This window comes from Chelonia mydas, chromosome 5 (assembly GCF_015237465.2).
Source record: "Chelonia mydas isolate rCheMyd1 chromosome 5, rCheMyd1.pri.v2, whole genome shotgun sequence".
Taxonomy (NCBI): domain Eukaryota; kingdom Metazoa; phylum Chordata; order Testudines; family Cheloniidae; genus Chelonia; species Chelonia mydas.
The window spans coordinates 109968933-109982489 of NC_051245.2; the positions used below are offsets into that span (position 1 = coordinate 109968933).

Below are 13557 nucleotides of genomic sequence, written 5' to 3' on the forward strand. Positions count from 1 at the left end.
CATATAAGTTACATAGAAAATAAACATAAAGATGCAACTTCAAGATTTGCACTTATATATTAGATAAATTCCCCTTTCTAATAAGTGTTACCTATTGCCTTTTAACAACTTCTCAGCATGCCCCTGTCATAGAGGGGATCCAGCACTCAAAGGACTGCACCTCGTGTAGATGCTGGCCTTCAGTTTCTGGATGCCAAACCTCCGACACAAGCCTGCTTTAAAAAGGCCTGTTGTTTTCTCTCTCGTTCATCAGAGTGGGGGAAACTGCTTCCTTTCATACTTTTCCAAGGCTGGGGTTTTCTTTCAGTTTCAATGTCTTTCCATTAATTTTAATGGTCTATCATTTGCCTTTTCCTGGGTTGTACAATGTTTGGTGGTTGGAGCTAATCTTGTCTGGTTGGGGAGGCAGCCCCTCCCTGCCTGTTGTGAGGAGGAGTAAATGTTGCAGCACAAATTATGAGCATAGTTTTTTTATCTACACAACTACATAAATTCATAACTACAGTTTATATGCATATCTCATAATGACCATCATGTTCAGAACATTACAAGCTTTCATAAAAGACTGTACCTGACACATTTTATAATCAATAACATTGTATCCAACCAGTTGATTCTATTGTTTATTCTTTGGGGGTTCAACACCCTCTCCCCGTTGGGATGTTGTCACATTTCAGGGTACAGTCCACACCACTGAGGGGTTGTCATTGCCTGCTCTGCAACCTGGGGTGCCACACAATGCTTTCCTGTTGTAGCTCCAAGCCTGGGCCGCTCACAGTCTACCAGCATGGGTCACATCCTGAGTATCTGTGTATAGCTACAGCTTTGGTCCAGCAACTCTTACTCCAGCAACCTGTCAGCAACACACCAGCCAAAATCTGCCTTCCACCAGCCTTGATTACTACTTCCAGGGTGACCACAACATACTCCCAGTCCCGAATTTTTGCAAAAACATGTGTTCAGCTCTGTCCAGCTCCCTCCTGGGTAGCTCAGATATTATAGGTTCATTGCCCTTGTAAAGGGTCAATATTTGACAGTTCTGCTACATTAAATGGAGTTACCAAGCAATTTAGTTTAAACACAACACTGGATTAGTTTATATTAAAAAAAACAAGTTTATTTAATGACAGAGAGATTTTAAATGAGCACAAGTATAATGTATTAAAGTCAGAAATGGTTACAAGAGAAATAAAGGTAAAATGCTTTCTGGTTGCTAAAACTTAACAAGCTAGGCTTGGTTCAAGGTAAAATCCTTACCACAGGTTCTCAGCAACATTGCTGATCAAGTTCTCAGGTCAGGAGCTCCCCCAAACTCAAAGGGCTGGTTCCTTTGTCCTCTTAAGTGAAAGAGGGAGAGATTGGGAAAGATGCCTTGGGATATTTTTGCCCCTCACTTGGATGGGCCACTCACCCTTTGAAGTGGATTATTCTGAGGCTTACACCTCAAAGCAAGTTTATTCAAACAGTAAAGAAGGCATCCTGGAGTCTGGTGGTGAAAGTGGCTCCATGCTCTTTCTTCTCCACTATGCTGAAATGCAGATTTGCCCTGTCTCCTGCCATTTATCCCTCTTGTTGTCTCAAAGACCCAGTTACTACTTGTGTAAATTGAGGTAAACACACATTCCTTTCTTTGGGATCGACATTCTTAACAACTTTTGCCTAGTCAGGGCTGTGTGGTTTGAATATAGGGAAACATTATCATATAGGGGAATTCAGAGGTTTACCTATAATGTTGCTACATACATTTCATCATGATGATTTTGATGAGCAAGTTACTAGTTTTCAAATGATACCTCACAAGGCATATTTGCAGAAAGATTATTGCAGTGTTGGGTAGGGTGTGGATACAGCGGTGCTTTCGGTCACAGGTGTCTGGGTCCCGCTTGTCTCACAGTCTCCCAAACATAAACTAAAGTGGATATTGTTTTACATGCTTTCCCCTGGTAGGGAGAGTACATCATTTTGAATGATTGATTATACTAGTGCCTGATTATTAGCTGTGGAAAGCAAATTGTGTCAGTGATGCATTTATTAATTCTGCTGTATTGAACAGCATCTACAGTTGGTCTTTCATGGAGCCTGTTATGCATCTCATTGAGTCTTGGAATGAAATTATGAAATAATTTTGTTTATGAAAGATGTCTTTATATTACTTTACTCTGATGCTTTCAATGCATTATGCAATGAGTGATAAGTCATTTCTATTTGGTTGCATGTTAATAGATTACTTTTTAGTTTATGGGGGAAAATGTATAGATTCTGTGCAAAGAAGCCACTTAAATCACAGCACAGTGTTCTTCTCCACTGATGAACCAAAATGCAATGTGATTTGCAATGTAAATGTTCCTTTAGAAGCTGTGTAAAGGCTTTAGCAGCATAAAATCATGTCACCAACTTTTAGAAACTTCTTTATATATTTTAAAGATCAAATGTTTTTTTTCTAGGATCGGGTTTACCCAGAACTGCAGAGGTTCATGGCAAAGTCCGATATGCCCTCTTTGTCCATTGGGAAGGATACTCTGTGGGAAAAGGTGATAGCTAAAGCTGCTTCCATCAGAGATATATGCAGGCAGAGGTAAGAATGAGTGTTCGTTATCCAACTTAGAGAAGGTGCAGGGTGTTTAAAGGAAAGCTGTGCTGGTCACTTCGGATGAGCCCGTTATCTTAATTGTGGGGCTTATGGTTTTTGATGGGGGCCGTAATAAATACACATTGTCTTAGGCAATACTTCAGAAGCTAGTAAGTATAATGTGTATACATGTATTTTTAATATGAACAGAATGGGACTATATGAAGGCCTGATAGGAAGCACATATAAATAAAACACAGTGCTTCCTATCAGGGTTTACAAAGGAATTCTGCTTTTTCAGGCCTTTCTGTGACAGAGTTTAAGTGAGACATCCCATTTATGCAAAATTTACTTGGCGTCCACAATGGAAGAGCCAGAATCATACCACATGGATTCAACTGTGTGTTTTGTCCACCATTAATATGCTGATATAGAACCACTGTTTGAATGTTGCCTTAGATATGGAAATGAATGAGCCATGCAGCTAGCTGACACCCCAACTGTCCTCTTGGACATCGGGGGTTATGTCTACACTGCATATTAAGGCCAGGCTCCATCTCAGGTTTGACCCCAACCTCCCCTTCCATCCATACACAAATCAGTCTGACTTGTTGAGCTTACTCTGAGGACCACACCTTCTGCATTTCCTGATTGAGTGGACAAAATTATAATCCTAACATTATATTAATGTAAGTTTTTGTTTTTAATTTGTTATTTTTTCTAAAGGAAAAAACCCTCTGTTCTAATTTCACTGTATACTTTAATGTCTGCATAATCAGTGCTGTAAATGGGAGTTATGTACGGAAGAGTGACTATATTAAAAAGGCTCCTTCTTATTCATTCCTACTCCATATGTAAATTTTGAGACATAGCTGCTTACTTTATTAACTGAAAAAAGTTTTTAGTACTTTTGATTCTTGGTTGCACTGAAGAGCCAGCACATCTCTGGAGGGTGAGATGGATTTTATTTTGGCTCATGCATTGTCAATCAAATAATGAACTAAATTCTGATTGTAGAATCTTTAGCTTGGTGTTTCATCATAAGCCAGAGGGATCCCATTTTTACTGTCAGGTTCCAGGTTTTGATGGCAGGGCTGACAATTTTTAATTTGTAAACTGAGACCATTTGATGTAGAGTTATTGAGATACAAACATAGAACCTCCACAATGCCATTTTTATAAAGTCACATTTCAGAGCAGAACCACTTTCTCTGGTCAGATTCTTAAACCATGTGAAATTCAGTCTACACATTTAAAGTAGCAGAGAAAGGCATAACAAGAACTGATGGCTGGAAATGAAAGCCAGACAAATTCAGATTAGAAATAAGGCACGCATTTTTAACAGGGAGGGAGATTAACCATTGGAGCAAACTACCAAGTGAATTTTAGGTTCTCTTGATGTCTTCAGTCCAAGACCAGATGCCTTTCTGGAAAATATGTTTTAGTCAAACACAAGTTATTGGCTCAGAACAGAGGTAACCGGGGGTATGTCTACCTGAGCACAGACCCAGGGTGGGCTTGGACTCAGGTGGCTAGCCTATGCCACTGCTGCGTTTTCCATGGTGCTATTTTTAGTGTGCCAGCTCAAGCTGACCTAGTGCACATCTGTCTACCTGCGATGGGAATCACACCTCTCAGCTGCAGTGTGGACCTACCCCGGGTGAAATTCTGTGGCCTGTGTTATGCTGGAGATCAGACTAGATGAGCTAATGGCTTGTGTCCTTAAAATCCATGAACATTAGTGTTATATATTACATTATTCCATAGTCCTAAAAATATTGTCTTTAAACCTAAAGTAGTTTTTCCCTTGTTCATGTAAAACTAGTTTTTTCAGTTGCTTGTAAGTGTTGTGGGGTCTTTTCTCCCACTTCCACTTACCTACCTGGAGACTAGTCTTGTGTGAAGACCACATACCTGGGATGATTCATACCTCTTGTGACATTCAGTACTGTCTGAGTTATGAAGGCACAGAAAAAAAACATACTCTTTTTAGAGTAGAAAAATGTGTGATTTATTTTGATCATGGTTTATATCAGCCAAAAGAATTTTTTTGGGGAAGTTATGAGCATCTGAAACCTGGGTTATAAAAGAAGTCTCAATGTAACTGTAATATTCGCTGCCAAGTGAACGCTATAATTAGAGTTGAAAGTTTAAATGGGATTTGTGATAGCACAGTGGAAATGATTTAGAGGTTATAGAAAGAAAACTTAGAAAGCCTAAACATGCTGTACTTACATCATCCGGTCAGATGATTTATTTATCCGAGTTGCTTAAAGAAATAGTCATTAAGTGTTAAATAGGAAGCAGTCCTGTGTAGAAGAATATGTGCTTGGAAATATTTCTCTACATGTCAAGAAGCTTTGAGGGGTGGAACTGAATTTTTTAAAGTACTTTGCCTTCATGTAATATTGTTTTCCACTAGGCCATATCAACATGGAGCTGATATGTTGGCTGCAATTTCCCAGGTATTGAATGAATGCACAAAACCTGATCAAGCCACACCTGCTGCTTTAGTGTTACAAGGTCTTCATGCACTTTGCCAAGCTGAGGTAAGGTTAATTTGGACTGTCCTTTTTTTGAGTACTGCTCTTCATTGCACGTTTCCATTTTCTAGTAGGCGTTGCTGTAGAATAGTACCATGTTTCCTTCTGTTAAATTAAACTTTTATCTTTTCCTATTTATTAATTATTCACTGGGAAGTTTAATCTGAGTGTTTCCCTGATCAGTTGCTGTGATATCCCTCCAACAAGGGGCCAGGAATTTTAAGTCACTTCACAGCTCTTTTGTCTATCAACAGGCAGATGTCGCCTCAAGGATTTTTCCTTCACATTTTAGATGTGGCTTCGTCCTAATTGGCTAAGAAGTGCACACATCCTATTATTTTTGTTACCCTGTGTCCCTAAACCTGGTCCCTTTGACTGTCTCCTGCACGTATGTCTTTCATTATGTTATTCACTTGTTATGACTGTAAGCTCTTTTGGACTGAGACTGTCAGTTCCTATGTGCTTGTACTAAGCCTAGCGCAATGGAACCCTGATCTGGTTGAAGATTCTAAGCACTACCACAATATGTACATGTCAGCAGCATGCAATTTAATTAATAAACACCTTTATAAAACAACAGACTCCAAGCTGCTGCTAAGAACCAACATCTGGTTAAAGAGAAAATGATAGTCTTTTAAAGTGGGGTATCATCCTTTTTGACTCTATCAATGCGTTTTCAACATTAGGCTCAATTACTTTTTAAACAAGCTTGCCCCTTACTAGCATTTTTAGATTGTATTTTCTCTCTTATGATTTGGAGGCAGGGGCTATGAATACTGCTAGGCCATGCAGGATAGAGAGTCTCAAAACAATGCCCAAGCTGCGACTCTGTATGTGAGATGTGTTCCCCCCGCCCCATACAGGCTGTCCCAAAGAGCTGCTTTGGGAAGCAGGAAGCACTCCTGATGTTATGCCACTGGTGAGAGATGGTAGGCCAAGGTACCACCAGGTACTTGAAAGTGAGCGCCTTATTTTCCTGGAAGGAAATAAGCATTGTGTGGCACACTAAAATCTTCCTCTGACCGCTGTTCTAATTTTGCTTCAAGTCCTGACACTTAGGCTATGTCTACACTACCACTTATGTTGGAAGAAATTATGTCACTCAGGGGTGTGAATAAGCCATCCTCCCGAGTGACATAAGTTACATTGACCTAAGCACCGGTGTGGATAGCGCTATGTTGACGGAGAGCTTCTCCTGCTGACATAGCTGCTGCTGCTCATTGGGAGTGGGTTAATTAAGTTGGCAGCAGAGCTTTCTCCCATCAGCTTAGAGTGGCTATACTAGAGAGATTACAGCAGTACAGCTGCCCCGATGCAAGCTCTCTAGCGTAGCCATAGCCTTAGTGCGCCTGATTTACTACTTTGTTACATCAACTTCACACGAGTGTCATGGATTAGGGAACCAGGCCTGCTATCACATTATTCTGTGCCTTGGGCCTATCATAGAGAATTCTTGTATGGGTTAGTGGTATGGACAACCATTTTTTGGAATGAGGGTAAAACAGTTTTTTCCCAAATTAGTATTTAAACGTCGGTCTCCAGAGCAAAACTTGAGACACAGTATATTTGGTGGTTAGTCAGAGTTTCTTGGTTCTTCCCTCATTCTGCCACTGACTAAAAGTGTGATTTTGGGCAAGTGACTTAACCTCTCTGTGTCCCAACTTTTCGATTTGTAGTCCTGAGATAGGTGGAGATTGTGACCTGTCCTGTGTGTCCTTGCAGGAGAGGCATAAGGCACACTCAGAATCTGCTTCCTAGTCTGCACTTGAGCCAGTGCAATGGCACAACTATGTACATGGGCTTTTGGCGCAAAACATTGTTGAGTCCTTAAAAAGATGGTCTGATCTTTAACGAATGTTTGTAAAGCATTTTGAGATGCTCAAGTGAAAGTTCCTATATAAGTGAATTTATAATAAAACTTGCGGTAGTACTAATATTTTGGTCTAAAAATTGCAGAAGAATAGTTTTCAGTTGAGTTGGATGTAATAATTGTTTGGTATGCCATGTATACATAAAGTAGGTACCACTGTACATGAATTTTTAGAGCATTGGGTTTGCATTTGGGTGATTTATGAAGAAGGCTAAATCTTCCTTTTTGCTTTTGTGTAACAGAGACCTTTAAATGAAACTATAGTATGCACTGACTTGCATGTCAAAATTGTAAAATATACAAAGTAGTTCTTGCCAGGCCACATTTACTAATTCTGGGCGAATCTTATTTTTTTGCCAGCATGATTTCAACAGAAGCCAGCATACTTCTGAGAGGCCGTCTATCCTGGTTTCTAATTGATTTCATGTGTAAAGTGTTGTATGCAGGCCAAGAAAGATTCAAGAATGAAAATGCTAAGCATAGTTGTTGTTTTTTAAAAACCTCTTCCAGGCTGTTTCTGGAAGTGGTTTCTTGCTGTTTGCTCTGCAAGTCCACATTTATCGTCTGTCTTTGACCAAAAAAGGGAACTGGCAAAGTGGAGCAGTATAGCGAAATAAAAATTATGCAGGTGACAAATTATGCTAACCAGTGAATTGGATGTTTAGTGGAAATTGCAATGTTGGACAGTCTTAAAACAGTGTGCATTAATAACTTGGCTATTAAAACTAAGGTTAAACATTTTTTACTCTTAATACATGGAGAAACTAAGATTGTGGTTTGAATTTTTTTCCCTTGGGTTAAGATTTCCCTTGTGTCCTTTATCGAGTCCTGTTGATTCATCATCACCACTCAGGTATTTTTCTTAGTCTTATGTTCCTAGCTACTGATGTTTTGGTTATGTTCAGCTCCTTCAGCCAGGAGTACAGATGCTATTCTTTAATTATCCAGAAGGGTTGCTAGTGAGAGATGCAAGGTGCATTCTCCTCCTTACTTCAATTGCCCTCCCAGGACAGTGGGCTCCCTCCACAGCATTCCTATCACTCTCAGAATGAGTAAGCAAGAGTGTGGGACTGGAAATCCTACCTGCCTGTGTCTCCCCAGTAGTATGGAGAACTTTGATTCATCTGGTTGGTGGGAATTGGAGACTTTCTGAAAGGTTAAAGAGGTGCTTGACAGCCTCCATTCTGTATTCATCTGCTTCTCCCACCAATGTCTCTCTGCTTTGTGCAAGCCCACTACCTTCTCCTCATTCAACTCACATACCAAAAAGTATGTAAAAATATAGTCATTGAGGTTGCAAAGTCAAGCACTTCAAGGTTAGGAATTACCAGAATTAAGTTAGTATGGCCAACCTTAATTCATCTTTGTTATGTGTGTACATTATGCTACAGTCTCAAATTAATGATCACACACTGTTTTGTCCCTAAGATCCCTACTTCTTTCATTGTTAGGCGACCTAAAGATTTGGTTCATTGTTACTTCCCCTATGATAGTTTTCACCATGCTTTGCACTAGCTTTTGTTGAGTAACTGCACAGTCTTATTGGTGTAACCCTGTTTTTTTGCCCCATCCATCCTTTTCCTAACCCTGATATTCTGTTACTCTTTTTGTCACATCATATCTGAATTTATTTTGTAATTTCCTAAGGACAGCAATGAAGACTGACCATATCTTCTTTATACTTCAAGGCAGCTAGTACACTTATGGTCTCTATAATATAGTAAGTAGTAATAAAAATATAGTTAGCTTCAATTTGACTTTTAATTCAACAGTATGCTTTAAATGGGGAGTCCATTTTTTTATGAAAGTTTTTTTTTTTCTTAAACTCCATCAGTTCTTGGGCTTAACATTTTTTCAGAACAAAGGTAAACCTTAAACTGTATTTCTTTAAATATTATTTGCAACAAACTTGGCTTTTTATTTGGAAAAAGGTTCTATATATTTTCAATTTCCATTCACGCAACAGTGTGCTAAGTTTTCTATATGCATAGTAAGACAAATGTTAACAGCCCCTGTAGATTGTAAGAGCTCTTAAGAACTCATAGACTAAATAGAAAACAGTCTAAGTAGTCAACAAAGAGTCTTCTCTGACATGCAAATATAGGACTTTCAGATTGAGATTAGTGAGGCACCTGCTGTATCATGAAGGCGAGCATAGCCATAAATGGTGTGAAACCCTGTTGTAAGAGACTGAACCTCCCCTACTGTGGCAGTTACGATCAAGTGTGATCTTGCTCCCAAGACTTCTGCCTTTGTACTTGAACCTCTTGGTGGTTCACCAAAGCCCAAGTTTTTGGCTCACTTTTGGGCATTGTGCAAAGTGTATTTTGTTGGTTTTGTTTACGTTATTCTTGCAGCTTAGCTGTCCACAAATTTTATATAGCAGCAGTGGTCATTTTTATTATGCACAATGCATTGTGAGTTCATATACAATTTTATTTTCGCAAATAGCTCGTAGTTGCTACAGCTGTAAATACTCTCTAAATTACTGAATGACTATACCACTTTGAAATGGAGGGTAAGCCTGATGGGTTTTGCTGTAGTTGCATGTTCTAGAAAAAGTTCTAATAGGAGCTGTAGTTTAGTGCATAATCTGAATATTTCAGATGGTGACTGTGATGGATGTAGAGCTGCTCTTAATAACCTATGAATGCTAATGCTATATGTTGACTTGGTTATTGGGATGTTTACCATATGAATATGTCGGTTTTGTTTAATAGTAGCCTGTATGGAAAAACAAGCAGGTGGGGGAGAAAAATAACTTAAGATATGCCCATGCCTCAGCAAACACTTGAGGGTTGTTCCAATGAGTTTGCCTTGACCTCCTGCTGAGCCTACTGGGGCAAAAGCCTGGGAACTGAGAAGAACAAAGAGATTCTGTCTGGATTAAAAGAGTCTTTCTCTCGTTAGGGGAACCAGACTGACACATGCTTCTGCTGTGGTGTCTGAAGAAGCTAGGCCTTCCTAGCTAACTATCACATGATGGTAGGGCTGTAGGCAAGGTAGATGTGCATATAGACTGTTGTTTTAAAATCCTTTTTCTCTTTTGCTTCACTCCTACTGTGAGAATAAACAACAGTTTGGTTTAAGAAGGCTGTCTGGTCACTGTATCCATCACTGCTCACAGGCTCCTGAAGGGAAGACCTGCAGGTGCCAAACCCACTTCGTTTAGTTGGTATCTTACCTAAAGCCCCTGCCATACATGGTGACCTAGGCAGGCCTAGCATCTTCAGACACCCCAGCGGGTGCCTGTGTCAGTCTGGTTTCCCCAAACAACTACCTCCCCTTCCTCCCTCCCTCCCTCTTTTGAGAGAGAGCATGAGAGCAAGCGTACCCCTTTTAATCCATCCAGAGTCCCTTTGTTTTTGTAAATTCTCAGGCTTTTTCCCTTATTAAAACCATTTTGGTAGGTTAAGTAGGAGGTCAAGGCAGATTCCTCTGAGCCTATGGCTCTGCCATTGTCCTGTAACAACCCTCAAGTGTTTGCTGAGGCATGGCTTATCTTTAGCTATTCTTCTCCCCTTCTTTCTGGATAAGCATAGTTGATATACAGGTACTGTGCCACCAGGCCTGATCTAAGAGTGGGAAGAATTGTGGAATTCCGTCCCAGGATGCGTAAAAGCATGAGGCCAGAGTTTGGGGGGTGCATTCAGAGAAATGGAGGGGGGACAGAGATACAGATAACCCTCCAACTGTTCGTTCTTATAACCACATTACTACTGATTGCGCCAGCAGCCACATGAGGTCTCACGATAAATGGATGTGTTATTTGTCTCAGGGAGTAAATTTACTTAAAATGCCATCCTCTCTTCTCCCACTCCCTTCCCCCAGTTCAGTACAGAAAGTTAATTAAAATATGCCCTCACAGTGCTGCTCCTCTCCTTGTGATCAGTAGGTCTGAATAACTAAAACTTTCCTTTCCAGCAAATATATTTCCAGGCAGTGTTCTGTCCAGCAGTGAGATATGCATTTTAAAACTAAAAAAAGCAAAGACAAAACTGACTTGACCAGAAATCCTGAAAGCCCATAAATTATAAAGGTTGCTAATTTTTCAAGATGGAAATGATCTGTCAATCTAAACAAAAACAGAACCAACGTGTATAAAGACAAAAACAAATGTTCAAAGAATTTGCACCAAAAGCCTTAGATTAGAGAGTCTGAATTTATGAACATGCTTTTTCTAATCGGCAACAATTCTGTTGCGGCAAAAATTAATAGGCGCCTCGGCATCATGAAGAAAAGCTCTTTCATCTCGCTCAGTTCCTAGAGGGTGTTGTTTTTTCAAAGAGAAGCATTGTACAATTGAGCAATAACTATTGAGGCACAGGGCATTTCCTGGGGATTCATGACCGGCAGAGAGAGTTCACCTCAGGCTGTTTATCACAGTCAGCTATTCCTCCGGAAATGCGCCATGCCAAGATTGTTATTGCTATTATAACCACTTATTTATTTACTTTTTAAAAATGAAGTGTTTGGAGAGCAAAGTACTTCTTCCCTCTCTTTGCACCCACCATTGTTTCTTCACAACACTACGGGGTGGATGATTTTCAGTGGGGCTGCTGCTGTGTCGGACAATTCTAGAGAATTATTTCCTTGTAAAAGGAGCCAATCAGAATTCTAGATTTTAACATTTTTAAGGGTTGTAAAAATAATTTATTATGGAATTTTGAAGGCGTAGCTGGAAGCCCATAAATGGCTGGCCAGAGTGCACAGCTGTGTACTGTAAGGTTTTTTAGTAGACTGTAGCTTCTATATTTATTACATTCCAGAGATTTTTTAATAGTGTGGTTCAATAGTGTTACTTTTTTAGATCTATTCATATGTTTTATTTGGTGCCATTTCCCAGTCAGAAAATTCACTGGATCATCTTTTCTTCAAGCAGAAGTCTGGGGCAAGGAGTATTTGTGCACAGACAAGACCTATTCTAAATTCTAGTCTGACTCAAAACAAAGCAGTAATTTGTAAGCTGTGAAGTCTTCTTCCAATGTACTCTTCTTTTGTAGAACCTGCATGACTTATTTTCATCAAAGAATTTGCCGCTCTCCATTATTCTTAAGTTATATATGGATACAACTTATATAGGGCTCTAAATTGTCTCCTATTGTTTTATTGCATTATTGTGACATACATATTATATTTATTGTACTCTTGCTAGCAGCAAGAAGTTTAAACCAGGAAAAAAGTCACTTCTTGAAAGTCCTAGAACAATCTGAACTGTGGAAGCAGGCTATTAAGGGCGCATGCATGCAATATGTTGTTTATATGTGAAGCATGCAAAGTAGAGCGTTTCTTTGCCTTGTTTGTCTTTTTTATCTTGTTTGTTTTGTTGTGGGGGGGAATAAAAATCATTGTTGCTACAAGGATTATTTTTTTAAAAGTATATCAAGGGAAAATCATATAAAATACCCAGCAGTAAATGTTTAAGGTTAGTTGCTTTTGATGTCTAGTACATTTATTAGACTGTGTCCTTAAATGTTATAGCTCTTGAAATATTACAATACTACATGAGCTTTGGAAATAGTATCATGATTTTCAGATTTTCCTCCCCCATCCCACCCCCTCTCCACAGAGAGCAAGATTTTCAAATGTGTGTACAAAAGTGGCTCCTGTATTTTGGGTTATGGAATGGCAAAATGGACAGTTTTCTTACTTGAGCTGATACGATTAGTTCAATGGGCTAATAGATTGGTGCCTTATTGGAGCATCTGCTTTAAATTAGAAAACTCTGTTGCGGGTGTTCTGTGTCAGAATACAAGCACTGTTCTGGGTAGTGTGGGTGAATTGCAGGATCACAGTGAAGCTCTGAGGGATCTTTAAAAGATCAAATCAGACACTGGGAAGGTTTTAATTTTGTCAGTTAGCAGCAGAGGAGCCTGGCTCAATGGCTGCAAAGCATGATAATCTGAATTAACCACCACTGGGCTGGAAAGAGTATCATGACTTGGACTGTGATAATTGTTTGTGCAACTGTGCTATTTCAGTGAATAAAGAGTATTTATATAGGTTTATGCCTTTCCTTGGGTTGCCATGTTACTTTGAATTTGGAATGGTGCTTGAATTCAGCACATGTGCCCAAATAGAATGGTCATGGGAGCCCTGTAACTGAGTCATATTTCAAGATATAGTGTTTTAATTAGTTATTGGATGTGATACCTCTGAGCCTGCCTAAACCAGATGAGTCATCCCTGAGCCAGAGCGTGTGATAAGTATCAGAGGCAATTACCTGCAGGTCTTGTGATAGGCCCCATGCCATTAACGAGGGTTCAGGCTATCCACAGGCAGGATCTCATTCAGGTGATCCTATTGGGATCCGGGAAGTGGGCAGGCAAAGCCCGCCCACTGCCAAAGGATCCCCCCCCCCCCCAGCCTAAGAGGGGGATCCACAGGACCTGGACACCAAATAAATCCGGGGGACAACTAATGAAATAACAGGGACAGGAGTGTGGTCAAAGGGTCAAACGAAGGGAACCGGACCCATTCAGGTGATCACAAGGCAGGTAGTCAGTCTCCTAAGTGAAGCAGTCTCTCCAGTCTGTTCAACATCACTACCTGCCCAGGAACACTCCCATTGCCAG

At 39.9% G+C, this 13557-nt stretch overlaps 1 protein-coding gene across 6 annotated transcripts in view; it reads left to right on the plus strand.

The window, feature by feature from the left end:
- The window catches only part of FOCAD (focadhesin), a 199744-nt gene that overhangs the window by 89843 nt on the left and 96344 nt on the right, over positions 1-13557 (plus strand). For all 6 annotated transcript variants that reach the window (XM_007061677.4, XM_043546322.1, XM_037902048.2 and 3 more), the window contains 2 exons: positions 2445-2575; positions 4992-5118. In XM_007061677.4, coding sequence (XP_007061739.2) covers positions 2445-2575; positions 4992-5118 — 258 coding nt within the window. The remainder of the gene's footprint in view (positions 1-2444; positions 2576-4991; positions 5119-13557) is intronic.